The sequence below is a fragment of the Numenius arquata genome, chromosome 29 (genome assembly GCF_964106895.1).
Source record: "Numenius arquata chromosome 29, bNumArq3.hap1.1, whole genome shotgun sequence".
Taxonomy (NCBI): Eukaryota; Metazoa; Chordata; class Aves; order Charadriiformes; family Scolopacidae; genus Numenius; species Numenius arquata.
In genome coordinates, this window is record NC_133604.1 from 608,442 (window position 1) to 625,479 (window position 17,038).

The 17,038-nt window shown below is 52.3% G+C and overlaps 1 protein-coding gene across 1 annotated transcript; it reads right to left on the bottom strand.

The window, feature by feature from the left end:
• Positions 1-208: 208 nt before the first annotated feature.
• On the bottom strand, positions 209-16,191 carry KRT80 (keratin 80). The gene is made up of 9 exons (XM_074164896.1): positions 15,862-16,191; positions 12,109-12,323; positions 5,988-6,048; positions 4,976-5,071; positions 2,691-2,855; positions 2,082-2,207; positions 1,766-1,986; positions 528-583; positions 209-429 (listed from the first exon to the last, which is right to left on the bottom strand). Exons 1-9 carry the CDS (start codon positions 16,189-16,191, stop codon positions 209-211), a joined length of 1,491 nt encoding a protein of 496 aa, XP_074020997.1.
• Between the last annotated feature and the right edge of the window lie 847 nt (positions 16,192-17,038).

The following is a 17,038-nucleotide window of genomic DNA, read 5'->3' on the forward strand; positions in this document are numbered from 1 at the left end:
ATGGTGTGGGTATGTGAATGGGAGAGCCTCTACAGTCCTGGGTTGGATTCTGCTGGTAACTGGTAACAAGAGATGTTAACTGGGGTGTTGTAAAGACAGAAGAGACAGCCTGGAGAGGATCCTCATCCTTTGTCCCTTGGACGTTGGCTTGAGTTCAGGAGAAAGTGCTTCGGCCTCGTTTGGCTCCAGATGCCAATGGATCTTGTGTTTATGCCGTGGGGCTCGGTTTCTCCAAGCATTCCTCGGTGGGCAGGGGACTGAGCTTTGGCCGGGCACCGCTGATGGAGGCATCTTCAGTTGTTACTGAGGTGTCGCTGTGGCTTCTAGAGGGTGGCATCTTTGCGCTGCCACCATTTGGCTTCTTCTCACCATTGGTGCTGCCAGTTCCTCTTGCAAAGAGCTTGGAGTTTCTCAAGGTGCTGGCAGAAACTGCCGGGGTGGAGAGGGGAAGGTTAGGAAAGGGAAGAGGTTAGAAACGTTCCGTTCACACTCTGCTTCACCAAATGGTACAAATTAAAACCACTTACAGTGCTTTGGCTTGGAGTGGACAGTGCTGATGACTGTGGGTATTGGTTGCTCCATGCTGTGAACACAAGGACAGAGGGTGAGGACACAGGTTAATCTCTGCTGTGCCCGGGGGGGTGGGTACAGAGGACTGGAGTGTGGCCCCTGTGAGCTGGGCTACATGGGGTAGAGCCAAGTGCATGGTTGGGTCATGAAGGCTCAATCAACAGCATCTGGGCAAAGCATCATCTAGAGAAATACTGGAACGCTTCAGTCTGGGGAGTCTAAGGAGAACTTCAGAGCAAGAAACGGGGCCAAACTGTATGGGCACTGTTGGGATTTGGTCTTTCTTTATCAAAGCTTCGATACCAGACTCAAAGCTTGGGTTGTCTGTTTTCTCCCCAGGTGTTTGGGTGCCTCCCAATGAAGTTGAGTTTCATCAAGAAGTTCAACAAGACCAAGTGCAAGGTGATGCACATGGGTTGGGGCAACCCTAAGCACAACCCCAGGCTGGGTGGAGAACGGATGGAGAGTAGGCCTGAGGAGAACGACTTGGGGATGCCTGAGGAGAACGACTTGGGGATGTTGATGGAGGAGAAGCTCAACATGAGCCAGCAACGTGTGAAAGCCACTCGCACCCTGGACTGCATCAAAACAAGTGTGGTCACCAGGGCGAGCAAGGGGATTTTCCCTCTCTACTCCACTCTTATGAGACCCCCCTGCAGTGCTGCCTCCAGCTCTGGGGCCACCAACACAAGGACCTGTTGGAGTAAGTTCAGAGGAGGCCATGGAGATGCTGGGAGGGCTGGAGCCCCTCTGCTGGGAGGACAGGCTGAGAGTTGGGGGGGTTCAGCCTGGAGAAGAGAAGGCTCCGGGGAGACCTTGGAGCCCCTTCCAGTCCCTCAGGGGGCTCTAGGAAAGCTGGGGGGGGACTCTGGATCAGGGAGGGGAGTGATGGGACGAGGGGGAAGGGTTTGAGACTGAAAGAGGGGAGATGGAGCTGAGATCTGGGGAGGAACTTCTTTGGTGTGAGGGTGGTGAGAGCCTGGCCCAGGTTGCCCAGAGAAGCTGTGGCTGCCCCATCCCTGGAGGGGTTCAAGGCCAGGTTGGAGGGGGCTTTGGGCAACCTGTTCTGGTGGGAGGTGTCCCTGCCCAGGGCAGGGGGGTGGAATGAGATGGTCTTTAAGGTCCCTTCCAACCCAAACTGGTCTATGATTCTGTGATCCTTTCCCGTCTTCAGGCCCAAGGAAGCCCAGCTTACCTGCTCTCCTCCCCTTCCATCAGCTTCCTGTAAGTGAGGATCTCCACATCCAGAGCCAGCTTGATGTTCATCAGCTCCTGATACTCTTTCACCAGGTGAGCCATATCCTCCTTGCTCTTCTGTAGGGCTTCTTCTAGCTTGATTAATTTGGCTTTGGCATCCTTGAGGGCCATCTCGCCATGTTCTCCTGCTTCTTTGATGTGCTCCTCCAAGTACAGGCACTGGTGTTGCGAGGGGAAAAGGGTGGAGGAGGCATTAGGTGTGTGGTAGTTTGAGACCTGCGTGTCAGAGTTTTGTCACCCACCCCGGGACACACCTGGCTCTTTTGGGACACAATGCAGGACCTCAGCTTCTGGATCTGGATGTTCAGGTCTGCGATCTCCCGGCGGCTGTCCAGGAGGTGACCCCCGTAGGTGCCTGACTGGGTGCTTCCTTCACTCAGCTGCAGGGGAGATGGAAGAGTTGGGTTATCCGCGTGTCTCCTCTGTAAGGATTCCAACTGCCCTTGAGGAGAAACACCGAACTGGGGAAAAATAGCGAGTGTGTGGAAGGTTTTCGAGCTCATTTTCTAGCTGAAGCTGGGCCAGGTGTAGAGCACACTGTTTCTTGGGGTTAATCACATCCTTTCCTGCTCTGTTTGGAGGAGCACCAGTGGAAGGTGGGTTGTATTGTAGGAGGCCAAGCTGCCACTGGGAGATGGCTGCTGCCTTTCCCCACCGATGGTGTGGGGAGCCCAGAGCAATGAAACTCCTCATTTAGAGACCTGAGCGAGGAGGAGTTGATCTGGGTTAGCGCCTCATCCCTCCCTCCATTCCCAGGTGTCCTCTGTCCCTCCACATCTTGCTGATTCCTGTAGTTTCTAGACTGATCTCTCTTCCTCTTCCCTTGCCTCTCCCCGGTGGAAATCAGATAAGGAGACAAATACCTTTCTCCTGGTAAGTGCTTCAGCCTCCTCCCAGCTCCGAAGAGCCAGGGCTTCATACTGGGCCCTCACTTCTTCCACGATTCTGCTCAGATCCAGTTTGCACACGTTGTCAATTCCCAGCACAACAGAAATGTCCTTAATTTCTGTCAGCAGCTCCTCGAGTTCCTAAGTAGCAAAGAGAGAACAGAAATAGGGCAGCGTGAATCGTTCTGCAGGCTGGTGGGGCTGGAAAAGGTGTCTTTGCCCAGCTCTGCTTCAGTATCTCAAGAAGCTGTGGCTGCCACTGCCGTTGTTATAATCTGCTTTGTGTCTGGGAGAAGAAGGGAGAAACGGGACCCTTCTGGGAACACATCCATTGCCCACAGAGCCGTTCCACTCCCCAGAGCCGCTCTTATGCTCTGGGAGACTCGAGCCAGCGTAGGGGACGTGGGGACGTGCCCGCACAAGCTGCAGGGTCTTTGCTCTTGATCAGGGACTCGGTCACATCTTTAGAAAAGGAGCCAAACAGTGATGAGTGCAGACTCCTCTCAGTGATCCTAAAAAGGATTCTTAATCCCTGTGCTCCTGGGTGATTTGTGTCCAGGCAAGATGGGACGTGATGCTGAGCAGACGGTGTGCATTTTCCCTTGGCAGCTCCCCCCCCAGCCTCCTCCTGCGGGGAGTCACTCTTATCCCTGTCTCTGCAGTTGCTTCTGATTTACACCACTGTTAAGAGCGCAGGATACAGCTCTCCCCATCTCCTCCCTTTCATCTCGATGGTTTTGTTCTTCCCTTTTGTGCTGAGGGCTCTAATCTCTTTAGAGAAGCATTTGTGTACCTTGTTTGCCTTCCCCTCACCGGGGAAACAAAGGGTGCCCTTATATGATTCATGAGTAACCGAAAAATACCCCTCCACTCTCCCAAAGAGCAGGATTAGTGGTGTAGTTTTTCCCAATGGTGTTTAATCCTTGAGCCTCTTTGAGCAGGTTATTAGTTATATGGGAAAATGCTTGAGCATCCGCTGCGAGGAGGAGGGGGGGGGGAAGAGAACCTGGTGGTTTATTAATGAGGATTGAGGCTGGGATTTTCTTCTGATTCATATAAACATGCTGTGAGCAAAGCTGTCAAGCAAAATTTTCCTCATTTGCCCTTCCAGTGGGTATGTGAGCCCATACATTGATGTCAGTCAACTTAACAGGTACAGGCGAGAAAAAGACTAACCTGAGGAGAGGGCAGACAGAGAGGCGAAGGGTAAGTTCTTTGCGTGAAGCACAGGTTAAAGAAAATGAAGCCTTTTGCCAAGAAAGCTGTGTGGGACCTGGAGGAGACCAGCTCAAGGAAGAGACCAGGTCAAGAAGATCCTCACAGCAGGATCTGATTTCCAGCAAGCCCTGGGAATTGCTTTGCACCGGGAATAATCTTACAATTTTAGAGAAAGTGAGGTTTCACAGTTAGTTGCAGGCAGGACAGATATTCTAATGCAGTTCTGATATTATGCAGGTCCTTCCATCTCTCTGTGCCTCAGTTTCCCTGGGAGGGGTGCTAACATTCCTCTGTCAAGCATTTTAATTGTTTTTATCGGTAGAATTTAGACAAATCATTAGTATTCCCAAGTCACTGCCCAGCTGGCTTGGTGACATTGTACAGGCTCTGAGTCAAGTGGCTGTAATCACTTCCCCCCCCCGATTTGAGTGGATCCAGGCTTTGGCTGAAGGGCTGCAGCCTCTGCATCCTTCTCCCCTCGGTGAGATCGTCCCTGACTGCGAATTTATTGTTTAAGTGGAAATGGAGAAGGTTGCATCGTGTTAAAAAGCATCCAGCACCTCGCCCAGGTTCACCAGGGCTCGTCCTCTTTTGTCCTGATCCCTCCCTCTGAATCTGAACAGAATAATGTCACCTCCCTCGTCACCCGGGGCACTTGGTCTCATGGCAAAGGCTTGGAGCTGAGCCCAAGAGCAGCCAGGTCATAGTTTGGGGGTTCCTGAAGGTCTGGGGGGAGACCTGCTGGAGCAGCCTCCCTGTAGCTGTGGGGCAGAGGGAACATCCTAATCAAATTTAAAATGGAGCTGCTTTAATTAAGGGAAGGGGATTAGTTTATGAAACCCTGCCTTAAGCCATCTAACAGTTGTCTGTAACACCAGGCAGCTCCCCTGGACAAGCTCTCTTTTTGGTGTAAATCCAGAGCAATGCCCTCTCTGGAGTGCAACGGTCCACAAAAATCCCACTTTTTTTTTTTTTTTTTTTTTTTTTTTTCCCCACAGCAGCGTGGGTGGGTGCCGGCGCCGCGCTCCCCGTTACCTTTTTACCTGCTCGTAAATGGTTTTCTTCAACTCCATCAGCTCTTGGAGCCCGTTGAGTTTTACCTCCAGCTCAGTTCTGTGCAAGGAGCTCACATCTAAATCCTACAGGAGACGGGAGGTGTGTTAATCAACAGTTTGGCTTTGAGTTTGTAGCAAGAAGTCTTCTCCCACTGCCACCTCTCCCCCAGCGAGCGCCCTGCTTGTATTTATTGGGGTTTTTTTGTGTGTGTGTGTGTGAGCACTTTGGTGGAAGTCTCGGATGAGGGAGGGTGGAGAAGGAAGCAGGCAGAGTTGATCCATACCCACTCATCTTTTGTTCACCACAAAAAGCAGGGGTTATTGAAAACTCTGATGCCATCCGCAGAAGTCACCAGAACTGCCCTTACTTGGCTGATGAGTGTGTCGGGGAAAACATGCAATTAGCCATAATGATCATTTGCGGGGAACGTTTCCTCTGTCTAATAATACCCTGCATTCCTGCACCTTGGATTATTATTTTTTTTTTTTTTTTGCTGCGAAGGCTGTGCACAAAGCCTCCCCCTTTCAGCTGATACTTCTGGGGCAGGATGTTTAAACAGGGTGAGGCCGTGCTACAGGAAACACAAAGCAAACACATTTATCAATTTCCAGCCTTTCCCAACCCATGATGTCACTCTGAGAGAAAACAGGGGTGTTGCCTCGGAGGGTCTTGGGGTTCAGACCCCTCCAGGCCAGGGCTGGCCAGTACCAACCAGTGGGGTGGGTGCGGGCATGGTCTGACCCCCGGGCGCCTCCACCGAGAGCTGTGGGGCTTTTCTGTCCCCACAACTGGCCCAGATTCGCTTGTATTTTCCTGTTGAAGTGGTGACTGTGGTCACCGCTCTCCTGTCCTCCTCGAGACTTTGTTATCCCACAAACATCAGTGGTGCAAGGACTGAGCCTAGAGCTAAGCCTTAGTTCAGCCTGGACCATCGTCCTCTCCAGGCCCTTCTGTGACCCGCCAGAGCTGGTCCAGCTGAAAAGCTTCTCTTGCCTTTACCTTTTTGAGCTCCATGAAGGTGTATTCCATGCCGCTACAGAGGCGAATTTCATCCTCGTATCTAAGGAGAGGGGGAAAAAAAGCAGTAAGAAGTTGCACGTGGTGAAAGACTCCGGGATGCCTAAGGTTGTCCTGCTGGCCCCAAGAAGCGTTGGTATCAATGGTTTCTGCTCTCACTGTGGTGTCCCACCTCCCTGATGGACATTAGACAGCAAAGAGGGATATCTCTGTAGGTGTGGGCATCTTGGACAAGAGAGAGGGTAACAAGCCGCCACATGCCAGCTGCTCTGTAGTAACACCATGAGCACTTGAAGGCTGCAGAGCCCCAGAGTAGAGAGGAGGGAGCTTTAAATCTAATTTAATTTGAGGGCTAAGCAACCTCAGGTTACCTCCCATTTGCCACAGAAAGAGAGCAGGCTTGGAGAAGTGGGGTGTGGTGAGTTATTCCCTGTGAAACCCACATGCCCAAAGACTCCTCTAAGTTTTCACCCTAAGCCTTCCTCTCCTGGTTTTTTTTGTTTTTTTTTTTTTTTTTTTTTCCCAGGCATCCTCAGCATTTAATTTCAGGAGCCCCAGAGTCTTCTCAAGGGAAAGAGCTTTGACTTGTGAAAATTCTGAGAATCCTGGAGTGGTGTCACAACGTGACCGTGTGCTCCCGGCACAGTTTGGGAAGTAACACGGGACCTGGCAAAGCAATTTGGGGAAAAGAGTGCCCACAGAGCAGAAGGTAACAAAAAGCAGCCGGGGCAGGGTGGAGTCCGAAGGGCTAAATATCCAGCAGAGGAACCAACCCTGCAGGTGTTTAAAAACAGGTTTGATAAGGCAGGATCAGGATAGCAAAGACCTAGTCCAGGAGCAAACGCGTTTCTTGATGGCCAGCAGCAAACGGGAGAGGGTTCCTCAGGGAATACGCCAGCCCTTGGTGGCTCCTGGGACGAGCACGTGGCTGGGCTGGAGGTTGGTAAAAGCAGGTTTGTGACCAGGAGGCCACAAAGGTCTCTTTTGGGCCCAGTGTGTGACCGGCAGCGGTTGGTTCGTTTGCAGTGCCAGGAGCGTTACGTGATGGGCGTTTGGGATCTCCCGCTGCGCTGCCGGACGCGATGTGGGAGTGTTGGCTCCTCTGCTGCCAGCCGAGCGGGTGGTGGCACCGCTTCCCTGCTCTTCCATGAGACTTCAGGCCCCTCTTACCCTAATTTGCACACAGCGTTCCCAGGCTGTGAATTAAACCTTTCAGTGCTCCTTAGAGATGTCACCACACTGATAGGGGGAAGGCTGAGACCTTTGGGAATACGTGAAGTGCCATGTCCTGACAGTGATGATGATAAAATTGGGAATGAGAGCCATATTCTGGTTTTCAGTGGTCTGGTTGCTCTCGAGAGCCTTCCCTGCTGTTGTACAAACCATTAGGAGGAAGAGGAGCTGTGTTTTGGAGCAGAAAGAGGAGAAGGAATTGGGAACGCAGCAGAGAGGATCACAGGGCAAGGGGGTAAGTCATGCTCAGGTGCTGAGCTGAAATACCAAAACCAGCTCCCTGGAGCTGTTTCGTCCTTGCCAGAGGGAACAGGGAGGGGATCTGATAGTCACAGTTAGGCCCTTCTAAGGTTCATGGAATCATAGATAGCTTTGGGCTCTGACTCCCTGCTGTCTTGGTGCCAGCGGAGGGGTCATCCCTTGCCATCCCTGCTCTGCTTTGACAGTCATAGAATCATAGAATGGTTTGGGTTGGAAGGGACCTTAAAGATCATCTTGTTTCAACCCCCCTGCCCTGGGCAGGGACACCTCCCACCAGACCAGGTTGCTCCAAGCCCCCTCCAACCTGGCCTTGAACCCCTCCAGGGATGGGGCAGCCACAGCTTCTCTGGGCAACCTGGGCCAGGCTCTCACCACCCTCACAGCAGAGAATTTCTTCCCCACATCTCAGCTCAATCTCCCCTCTTTCAGTGTCAAACTGAATTCCTCTTGAGCACCCCCATGATGTTAAACTCACCCTCTCCTTCCCTGCTCTTACAAGGCCAGGCAGCATGGCTAACGAGATTTACCTGTCTGGTTTCTCTGCTACTCTAGCTGGAATGTTAGCCGTGCTGCCAGCAACTATGTGCTGAGCTTAATTACAGCCTGCCACTCTTCCTTCATCCTCGCTGCATCTCAGCCTGGTCCCAGGCCGTCCCAGCCTGCCGAAGCAGCTTCGTGCATTGCCGGGCGCTGACATAATCTCACATATTGAACAAACAACGCTCCTGACTGAAAGAGAGCAAGCCCAGCCAGCCAAACGTGCTCCCCGCACGGCTCCCCAGGGACCTGGCGGCTGGGAGATGACTCACCCCGGGGATGGAGCATTCCACAAACACATTACAGCATTTATCTCCTTAGAGATAATCCTCCAGCAGTCGTGCGTTAAGGCTTAAATCCATCCCATCTGGATTCAAGCACTTAAGAGACACTTGAGACAGGTGTCTGGTTGCCTTGGGCTCCTTCCATGGGCCGTGAAGCAAAATCAGAGGTGAACCAAATCTCAAGCAGGCTGCGTTCCCCTCTGGATGTGCCTTCGAGATTACTTTAGGGTGAAGATGGAAGTGGTGGGATGGATCTGAGCCCAGTGGCATGAAATTAAATCAATCTTCCTCTTGTGGAGCAAGGAAATGGGGCAGGAAGCAGCTGAGAACCAGCTGCAGAGGTTGAAGGTAGAGGAGTGTTGTCTGTCTAGTCTTTGGGGGACAAGATTTGACCAACACAATCCCTGGATCTCAGAATTGGATCCTCTAAAGGAGGATATTTTCCTGCGGTGTCTCCTCAGTGCCCCACCAGAGTAGGTCAGCACATGCAAAAATTCCCTACCTTCTCATTCAAATGGGTCTTTGCATGTGCAAATCGTGCCTGTGGGGAGCTGAAGGAAACAGATGTGCATCTCTGGGCAGTCATCCTTATTCGGGTGTATTTTGGTGTTTGATTTTTAGCTTTATTTCCTAAAGAAGCAGTGTTGGAGATCCTGCGCCAGCCTCTGACCCGCTTCCCTGTCCCCTCTCCAGTCTTCTCTGCCTTTGGAATTGCTGCTCAATGGCAACCTAATTTGAGAAGGAGGTGCAAGTTTCCCAGCTAGTGGAATCTCCTGCATGTTTTTTTGGAAAGGAGTCCCTGGATGGAGAAAACAGCCGAATTAGGACCTTCCAGGGGCACTCTGAGGGGCAGATTTCCCATCTGATGGGCAGCAGCCTCCTTGGGTGGTCACCATGTTCATGGCGTGTTTCATCTGGAGTCTCCCATCTCTTGGCTCAGAGCACGACCGGTTCCATTTGCCAGTGAGGTTATTAGCTTTTCCTCCCCCCCCAAAAAAATTTCCCTTGGGAAAAGAAACCTCCCGAGGAGTGGGAAACCTCCAAAATTTGCATGGTTTGGGCAGACCATTTGCTCCAGCAAAACAAACTGGGCTGAGGCCGCCTTCTGGAAGGCGCCGTGCGGCACTCGGTGGAGCCGGCGTGGGTTAGCACGGGCTTGGATGGCTGCCTGGAGAAGGCTCGGCAGAAGCAGCACTTCTCTCCCCGTGAATCACTAACCGCTGGGAACAGAGGGTGGATTGTCACCCTCTCAGAAAGCCACCTGCGCCGGCTCTGGGTGTTAACAGCACCCAATGACAGGGTGGGTTTTTGCCTCTTCCCCCTGCTTTAGGTGCCCCCCGGCAGGGCTGGTGCCTTGGAGCTCACAACGGGGAGAAAGTGGAAGGGAAAGGCTCCGCAGGTGAAGGAGAAGCGCTTTGGGGAGCGCTGTCATTTCTGACGGCTGTTTTCCCCACGGCTCTGAGGTCCCACAAAGCGGGAATCCATCTCAGGACCGATAGTTGGGCCAGGCGTAAGCTCTTGCTTGCTGTGGATTCTCTGCTGTCTAATATTCTGTTTGTGCACGTGCTGCGTCCTCGTCCCCTGTTTGGGGTGGGTGTAGGGTGGGTCCTGTTCCTCTAATCAGTCTCTTTTTTTTAATTTTGAGGGATGTAGCATCCCCATCATGTCTATCCTGTTGTCATCTGGGCAGTAGCTGCCCAAGGAAATCGATAGGTAGGGGGAAACACCCAGACAGCCTGTTTGTGTGTCCTTTATCCTTCAGAAATCAGGCTGAAAAAAAACCCCGAAGTGCCAGGCTTAGGCAATTAATGAGGCAATTACTGGGTACAAATCTGAGTACAAACTGTGAGAGCAGATACAGGTGACTGATCTGACATTCTCCACCAGCACAACCGTTTTCCTCTCTGGGTTTTCCTGACTCGCAGGGAATCAGCCAAGAAGCATCTTTTATAACTGCGGGGCCACAGAGCAGGTATTTCCCCAGCGAAGCGCGAGGAAGACCAAGTGCTCCAGAGAGCGATGAAGGTCTTAATCTTTTTAGTACAGGGAGTAAATGGCACAATCCGTATTGTGGCTTTGATCCCAGCTCAGGGTTGCTGCCTCGCAGCAGAGCAAGCATCAACGAGCCCAGGTCTTTTAGCGAAACCAGCAACCAAATAAAGAAACATCTAAAAACATCCAACATCCAAAACCGGACACCCACCACAAGGAATTTAGGGATTTCTGGGCACCTGGGTATCAGTGCGTCCCTTCTTGAAGCACCCTGAGCGTAATGATTTCGGCATAAGGTCAAGAACCAAACTCTTAACTCCTATCCCTGCTGTGCCACCAGCTCCCTCTGTGAATTGAGTAGGACATTTAAGTGCTGCATCTCCGTTAATGTCTGTAACGTGGAGGTATCGGTCCCTCCCCTAATTTGCAGACACGTCGAGTGGCTGGTTTAATCAAAGTCTGCAAAGAGCTTTGAGATCCTTGGGCTAAAACTCTTTGGAGAGGGCACCGTTATTATTTATGCATCGCTTAGTGCATCGGGAGGAGGTTTGGGCTCTGACTCCCTGCTGTCTCGGTGGCAGCGGAGGGGTTGTCCCTCGCCATCCTTGCTCTGCTTTGACAATCATAGAATAGTTTGGGTTGGAAGGGACCTTAAAGATCATCTTGTTTCAACCCCCCTGCCCTGGGCAGGGACACCTCCCACCAGCCCAGGTTGCTCCAAGCCCCCTCCAACCTGGCCTTGAACCCCTCCAGGGATGGGGCAGCCACAGCTTCTCTGGGCAACCTGGGCCAGGCTCTCACCACCCTCACAGCAAAGAAGTTCTTCCCCAGATCTCAGCTCAATCTCCCCTCTTTCAGTGTCAAACCCTTCCCCCTCATCTGATGGCTCCCCTCCCTGACCATGAGTCCCTCCCCAGCTTTCCTGGAGCCCCTTGAGGGACTGGAAGGGGCTCGAAGGTCTTCCTGGAGCCTTCTGCAGGCTGAACCCCCCAACTCAGCCTGTCACTTGACAGTGCCCGTACGTGGCTCTGCTGCAGATCATCGTGGAAGACTCCAGAGATCTTGTGTGGGCAGATGGGTGTAACTGTTGGGGAAAGTATCTAATTGTGGATTCGTCTGTGGTATGCAAATGGCACTGATAATAAGAAGAGCATTGTCTCCTTGAATGAGCCATGGCACATCTCAGATGCTCTTATCTGGAGATCTGGGAGCTCTTGGCAAAAGCGCTGATAAGCACGTGGCAGCTGGTCCGCCCTTCAGCTTTCAGCTGCCTCAGTATTTTCTGTCAAGACGTTTTCTGGGTAAAAGGCTGACTTTTTGGTCAAAGCCGAGTTTTGCATTAAATGCTGTGGGGTGAAGGGGGAAGGTTAAAGGGGGAAGGAGTTGTTAAAGTTTGTTAATACTGAGCAGCCTCGGTCCGTGAAACGGTTTGGAAGGAAAGTTCTGGCCTGTGATAATGGTGCGGAGAATAAATGTTTCTCTGGTTTAGTGGCTGTCATTCCCAATAATACCGTTCCCTGGAGCTGGTCTCTGGCCGGAGGTGTTTCTCAGATACCCTGCGCTCGGATATTTTGCTTTTCATAGTTTTCCTTTCATCTCTAGTTAATGGGGAAGAGGAAAGGATGCTAACTTCTCACATACCCACCCAACTAGGAATTTGTTCCTGGGAATAAGGGGCTGCCTGTGTTAAGTCAACCCCATGATGTTCTGTGTGCAGCTGAACCAGTCCCCCCGGCTCCTTCTAAACACATCTTCCCCCCCGCCCCGTGTAAAATCCAGCCAGGATAGACACCTACTTGCTTCGAAAGTTATCCATGGTGCTCAGGACCTTTGTCAGCTCCAGCTCGAGATTCTCCTGCTCGTAGTTGAGCTCCTTCATCTCTTGGTTCATTTTGCTCATGTACTGGTCGTAGATGGCCTTGATGTCCGACTCGGAGTGGGAATTGTCTTGATCCTTCAGGAAGTTCCACCTCGTCGTCAGGACCTTGTTCTGTTGCTCCAAGGACTGGACCTGCAGAAGAGGTTTCAGAGACATCAGTTAACACCGACAGCCCCGATCAAAGCTGGCTGCTCCTGGCAGGGCAGGAGACCTTCGGAGCGGTGAGAAGCTGCTGGAATCGGCAGAGATCTCCAGCTTCCAGGTAAGAACAAGAAATCCCCTGAAGATCAGGCCTGAAGGTGGAGGGTTATAGGGACTTTTAGAGGTTTTACACATTGCCTACTTATTAATTTCTTGATAGAAATTAATTCTCACATCAAAATCAGTTTTCACTTCAAAAATGAGTGAGCATCTCTCATTAAGTCACTGAACAATAACAACTGTTCAATGCTGGGCCCCCCTTGCCTCCAAACATATTGAAGTAAAGGCTGAAATTCCACCGCAGGATGTGTCCAGGGTGAATGGAAATCTGATTTACTGCCTCGGAGTGGCATGAACAAAGGTAGCTCCTCTCACATCTGTGGGATTACACCATGGTGAAGTTTAAGGAATGAATCAGAGTCCTGGTTTGTATTGCAAAGCACCGTAGACAAGGCCTATGGGAACTCTTGAGAATAAGAAAAAATAATTACAGACTCCCCGTGAGGTCTGTGTGTGCGCCTGTCTGCTCCCGAGAGGATACGCTGCACGTTCATCCACCCACCGTCTGATGAATCTGCCGCTCTCCTTTCCTAATATTCACAATCTGAGCAGGAACGCTCAGTGCTTAACAGTTTTCATCTTCAAAGCTCTTGGCTAACTTCAATTAATTATCTAATTGCTACCTCTCTCTCTCTCTTACTGCGCTGTGAACGAAACCAAACTCCTTCAGTCACGTTTTGGCTGGGGATTTTACGAGTTGCCTCCGACGGCGTCCTCCGCTCTGTCCCGGAGATGTTTCCTCGCTGACACCGTGCCCGGCGTGGGGTGAGCAGCGGGTGCAGGTGCCGTCGGACCTTGACCTGCTTTGACTTTTCCTTTAGCTTTCTGTGGCCCCGCGCAGCATCGGTGCCTTGAGGAGCGGGAGTTCCCGGGTGCTGAGCGCTGCGCGGATACACGTGGTGAGAGACAGCTTTTTGGGGGGAAAAAACTCAGTCTGAGCAAAGAGAAACGGGAAGGGAGAGCGGCCAAGAGAAGCAAGAGCCCTCGGATGCTCACAGGCTTCAGCTGAAAGGGGGCAAGTGTTGGGATCTTGAAGATCTCACTGTTAGAGACCTAATCCTTTCTTCCCAGTATCTTAACCCATGGCCATAGACATCCCACCAGTAATTCCAGGCTGCTGGAATTGTCCTGGCACACAACCAGAGCGGCACACTCTGCGTGCACGCGGGAGGCCGAGAACCAGAGGATGCTGCTGCAGCGGAGCCACAAAGGGACATTGCAAGGGGCACAAGTGGCCCCTGGGGCCACCAGGAGCCAAATGGGGCATTTGCTTCCTCCATCTGAGGCACCTCAGGGATGGTGACAGAGCATCCCATGGTGGGGCTGGGATCAGCCGTAGGGAACAACCTCTCATTTTAAGCAGCTTCTCTGCTGCTGGGACGGTAGATGATTGAATGTGTTGGCTCTTGTTCTAAGTCCATCTTGGACCCTCAAATCAAGTCTCAGTTCCTGACCTTGCTCCTAATCCTTTCTTGCTGTTTTTCCCCCTCACTAACTCCAGTTTTTTTTCCTGTTCCCAAGCCATAGCCATCCTCTGGGCTGAACCCCTTACACCTTGGCTTCTCATACAGCATCCTTCTGAGCAGAAATTCTTCCTTGCAGAGTCTTTTAACATGAGCTTTGCAGCAGAAGGATCGCCCAGATCTGGCCACGCTTCCTGGAAAATCATGCCTGAACACAGAAGTGACTAAAGCTTGGTCCTCGGAGGCCTCTACCCCTGGTGAGGCCAAAGGTAGGGCTTCAAACAGGAGCTCCATCACTTGGCTGCTTCCTGGCTTCCACCCGGATGGACAATAAATACCAGGAGATCTGGAACAGCCTGCTGGGAAACCCATCAGCAGCGAACTCCCAAAGTTACTGTGGTCAATTACCTGAGGAATGAGCTGCTCAGGCTTGAGACCATCTGAATTCCTGATTAAAAAGACAAGTTCTCTTTGACAAGGAAGTGTCATTACCTCCCTCTGGAATGAGGGCCTGAGGCAGATGGCTGAAGTTTGTCACTTGATGGACCACTTGAGGTTACAGCCTTCAAAGGCAAACGCGTGAGCTGCCAGCACTAAAAGTCAAAGCCAACCAGCAAAGGTGGGATGTTTGTATGTTCTGTCCATCCATCGGGCCCTCTGAAGCCCGCGTATCGGTGGCCACCAAACTGGGAGTACTGGGAGACCTGGAAGAAGATGGACTTCTTCCATCCCTGTTTGCACGGTCCAGGCTGGTGCCTGGGGTCTGGCTCACACGTCACTGCGTGGTCCTGTCCCATCTCCCCTGCCCCATCCTTTCTGCCGAGGATTTCTTTCTGAGCAGGGCCAACATCCACCCAAACCCCAACCTGTCCATCTGGGTGGTCAAAGGACCAGTCCTGCAGCACAACCCACTTGGGTGATTTCCAAACCAGGGGTTCTCCGGATTCACGTGGCTGAGAGCCCAGCTGTGAAGGCTGCCGTGTCCCCCCAGTCCCGGTACCACCGCACGTACGTTTGCACCTGTAGGTGTGGTTGGTTCACAACTATTCGCTTTGGATAGATGCTACGGGAGATGCTTCTGCTTCCCCCACCCTTCTCCTTCCCGGTGTGGATTCAGGTCGTCTTTAGAGGTAGAGTCAAAACAACAACAACAAAAAAATAAAATCCCAAGCCCTGGTAGGTTGGCAGCGGGCGCCGGTGCCGCAGCGTGGAGTGAAGCAATCCTCCTCTCCTGGGAGATTACCATCTGTTTACAGAGCACCAGGGCTTTGCAGAAACCTGCCTCGGCTGGATGAGTTGTTTTCCTTTGAGAAAAAAAAAAAAAAAGAAAACCCTTCTGCCTCCTCATGGCTCTCGAGAGATTAAAGCGACACTTTCTTGGCTGGGCGCGCAACCCCTCGCAATGGAAACCGCGGAGGAGGGCGGTGGGTGGGGGGTCTCCCTTGCCCACCACGTTGCTGGGGGGACTGAATTTCCAGCTCTTTTTAGCAGCTGGTGAGGAATTTGAGCTGCTGCTTGAATCGGCGTCACCGCCCATGGCTGCTTGTCCGCTCGGGATGCCCAGGCCTGCTCTGCCCAACGCCGTGTCCCCGTGGCCCTGCCATCGCTGCTCAGGCAAGAGAAGGGTCCCCGAGGGCAGAGACACGTCCCCCCCACTGTGTCACCATGGGGTGAGAGGGGCAGCGGAGGAGATGCAGGGGCTGCCCCGTGCCGCTGACCGCGGATGCGGCCTGGCTTCACCTAGAGATGATGCTAGCCCTTGTCAAAACAGATAGCACTGCAGGAATAATTAATTGGGTAATTAGCCTAATATTGCGAGCCTGGCAATGGTTAACTGAAGGCCTTGATAAGTCTCCTGAGAGACTGGTTGGTGTCTGCTTCCCCACCACCATCCTTGTCCCCATGCTGCCCTGTGGTCCTCAGCAGCCCCCCCCCCCCCCCCTTACCTTCTCAATGAGGGTCACAAACTGGTTGTTGAGCAGCTTGATGTCCTCCTTCTCCTGCTGCCGCACGGCTTGGAATTCGGGGTCGATATCGAGGTGCACGGGGGCCAGGAGTCTCCCGTCGATGGCGAAGGAAGGGTAAGAGGAGCATCGGTATCCGCCGTCCCCGTGGAGGCTGAGCGAGCTGTAGCCATTGCTGGCCACTTCGCTGGGACTGCAGTGGCCCAGGCGGTCCGGGGACGAGGTGCCGGCTGCTTTGCCTCTGCTCATCTTCCCTGACACCTCCCAGGAGGAGAGGGAGCCACTGGGGAAGGCTTCGCAGGGGTTAGTCATGCCCGGCTTGTGGCTCCGCAGCTCCAGGGAGGGGAAGGGAAGGGAAAGGGGAGAAAAAAAAAAAAAAAAGAGATGAAGTTTTCTTGCTGCTGCTGCTGCCTCAAAGGGAAGGAGAGTAGTGGCACGCTGAGGAGTTTGGTCGGCTTAATTCCTGTCTCCTCGGCTCGTGGGTTGGCTAATGAATTACAAGCACCTGTTCTCCTATGTTCATTAAACGGCGGAGGGTGTAACCGTTGATGTAATCCAGATCAACCTGTTGGCTTTTTATTTTTTTAATTTTTTTTTTCCCTCCTCTCTCTGTACCCTCCTTTTTTTTTTTTTTTCTTTTTCTTTTTTTTTTTTTTTGTTCTCCCAGGAGCTTGTTTGTGTGGTGAGGGCATAGGCACCCGCAGCAAAAACAAATCACTGGCAGGTAATTCGCTGGGCCCCGAGCGGCTGCTTTCCTCATCCTTAAATGGTGAAGAAAGGAATCAAAGGTGCTGGGCTCGGGGAGGAGGGCTCTGGGCACGGCTGGTGGTTGGCTCATGGAGCCTGGGTTCAGCCCCTGGCTCCTTTCCAGCCAAAATCTGCAGGAAGGAATTGTGACTTTAACATGGTTTTTTTTTTTAATATTTTTTTCGTGTTTAAAATCCCAAAGAAAGAGTGAATTGGCCCAGGGTGAGAGTTTGGAAACACATCTCAAGCTCTTGGTGATCAGAGGTGCTCAATGGGCTTCCTTTGACCACACAGGGCACATCATGGAAGCTTCTGGTGCTTGGAGGGTTTTGGGGACAATCGCTCTGGTTCGGAGCCCCCTGGGTGTGGGGACCTGAGGGAGGTCCTGAGGTTGTTCACTCGTCTGCTCTGG

Bases quoted from the DNA above. Each gene is read 5' to 3' on its own strand.
- KRT80 (XM_074164896.1), bottom strand. From the start codon at position 16,191: ATGACTAACCCCTGCGAAGCCTTCCCCAGTGGCTCCCTCTCCTCCTGG. The intron at 2,208-2,690 runs GTATTTGTCTCC...TCTCCCCTGCAG, and splicing joins AAGCACTTACCAGGAGAAAG to CTGAGTGAAGGAAGCACCCA. The intron at 584-1,765 runs GTAAGCTGGGCT...TTGTGTTCACAG, and splicing joins ATGGAAGGGGAGGAGAGCAG to CATGGAGCAACCAATACCCA.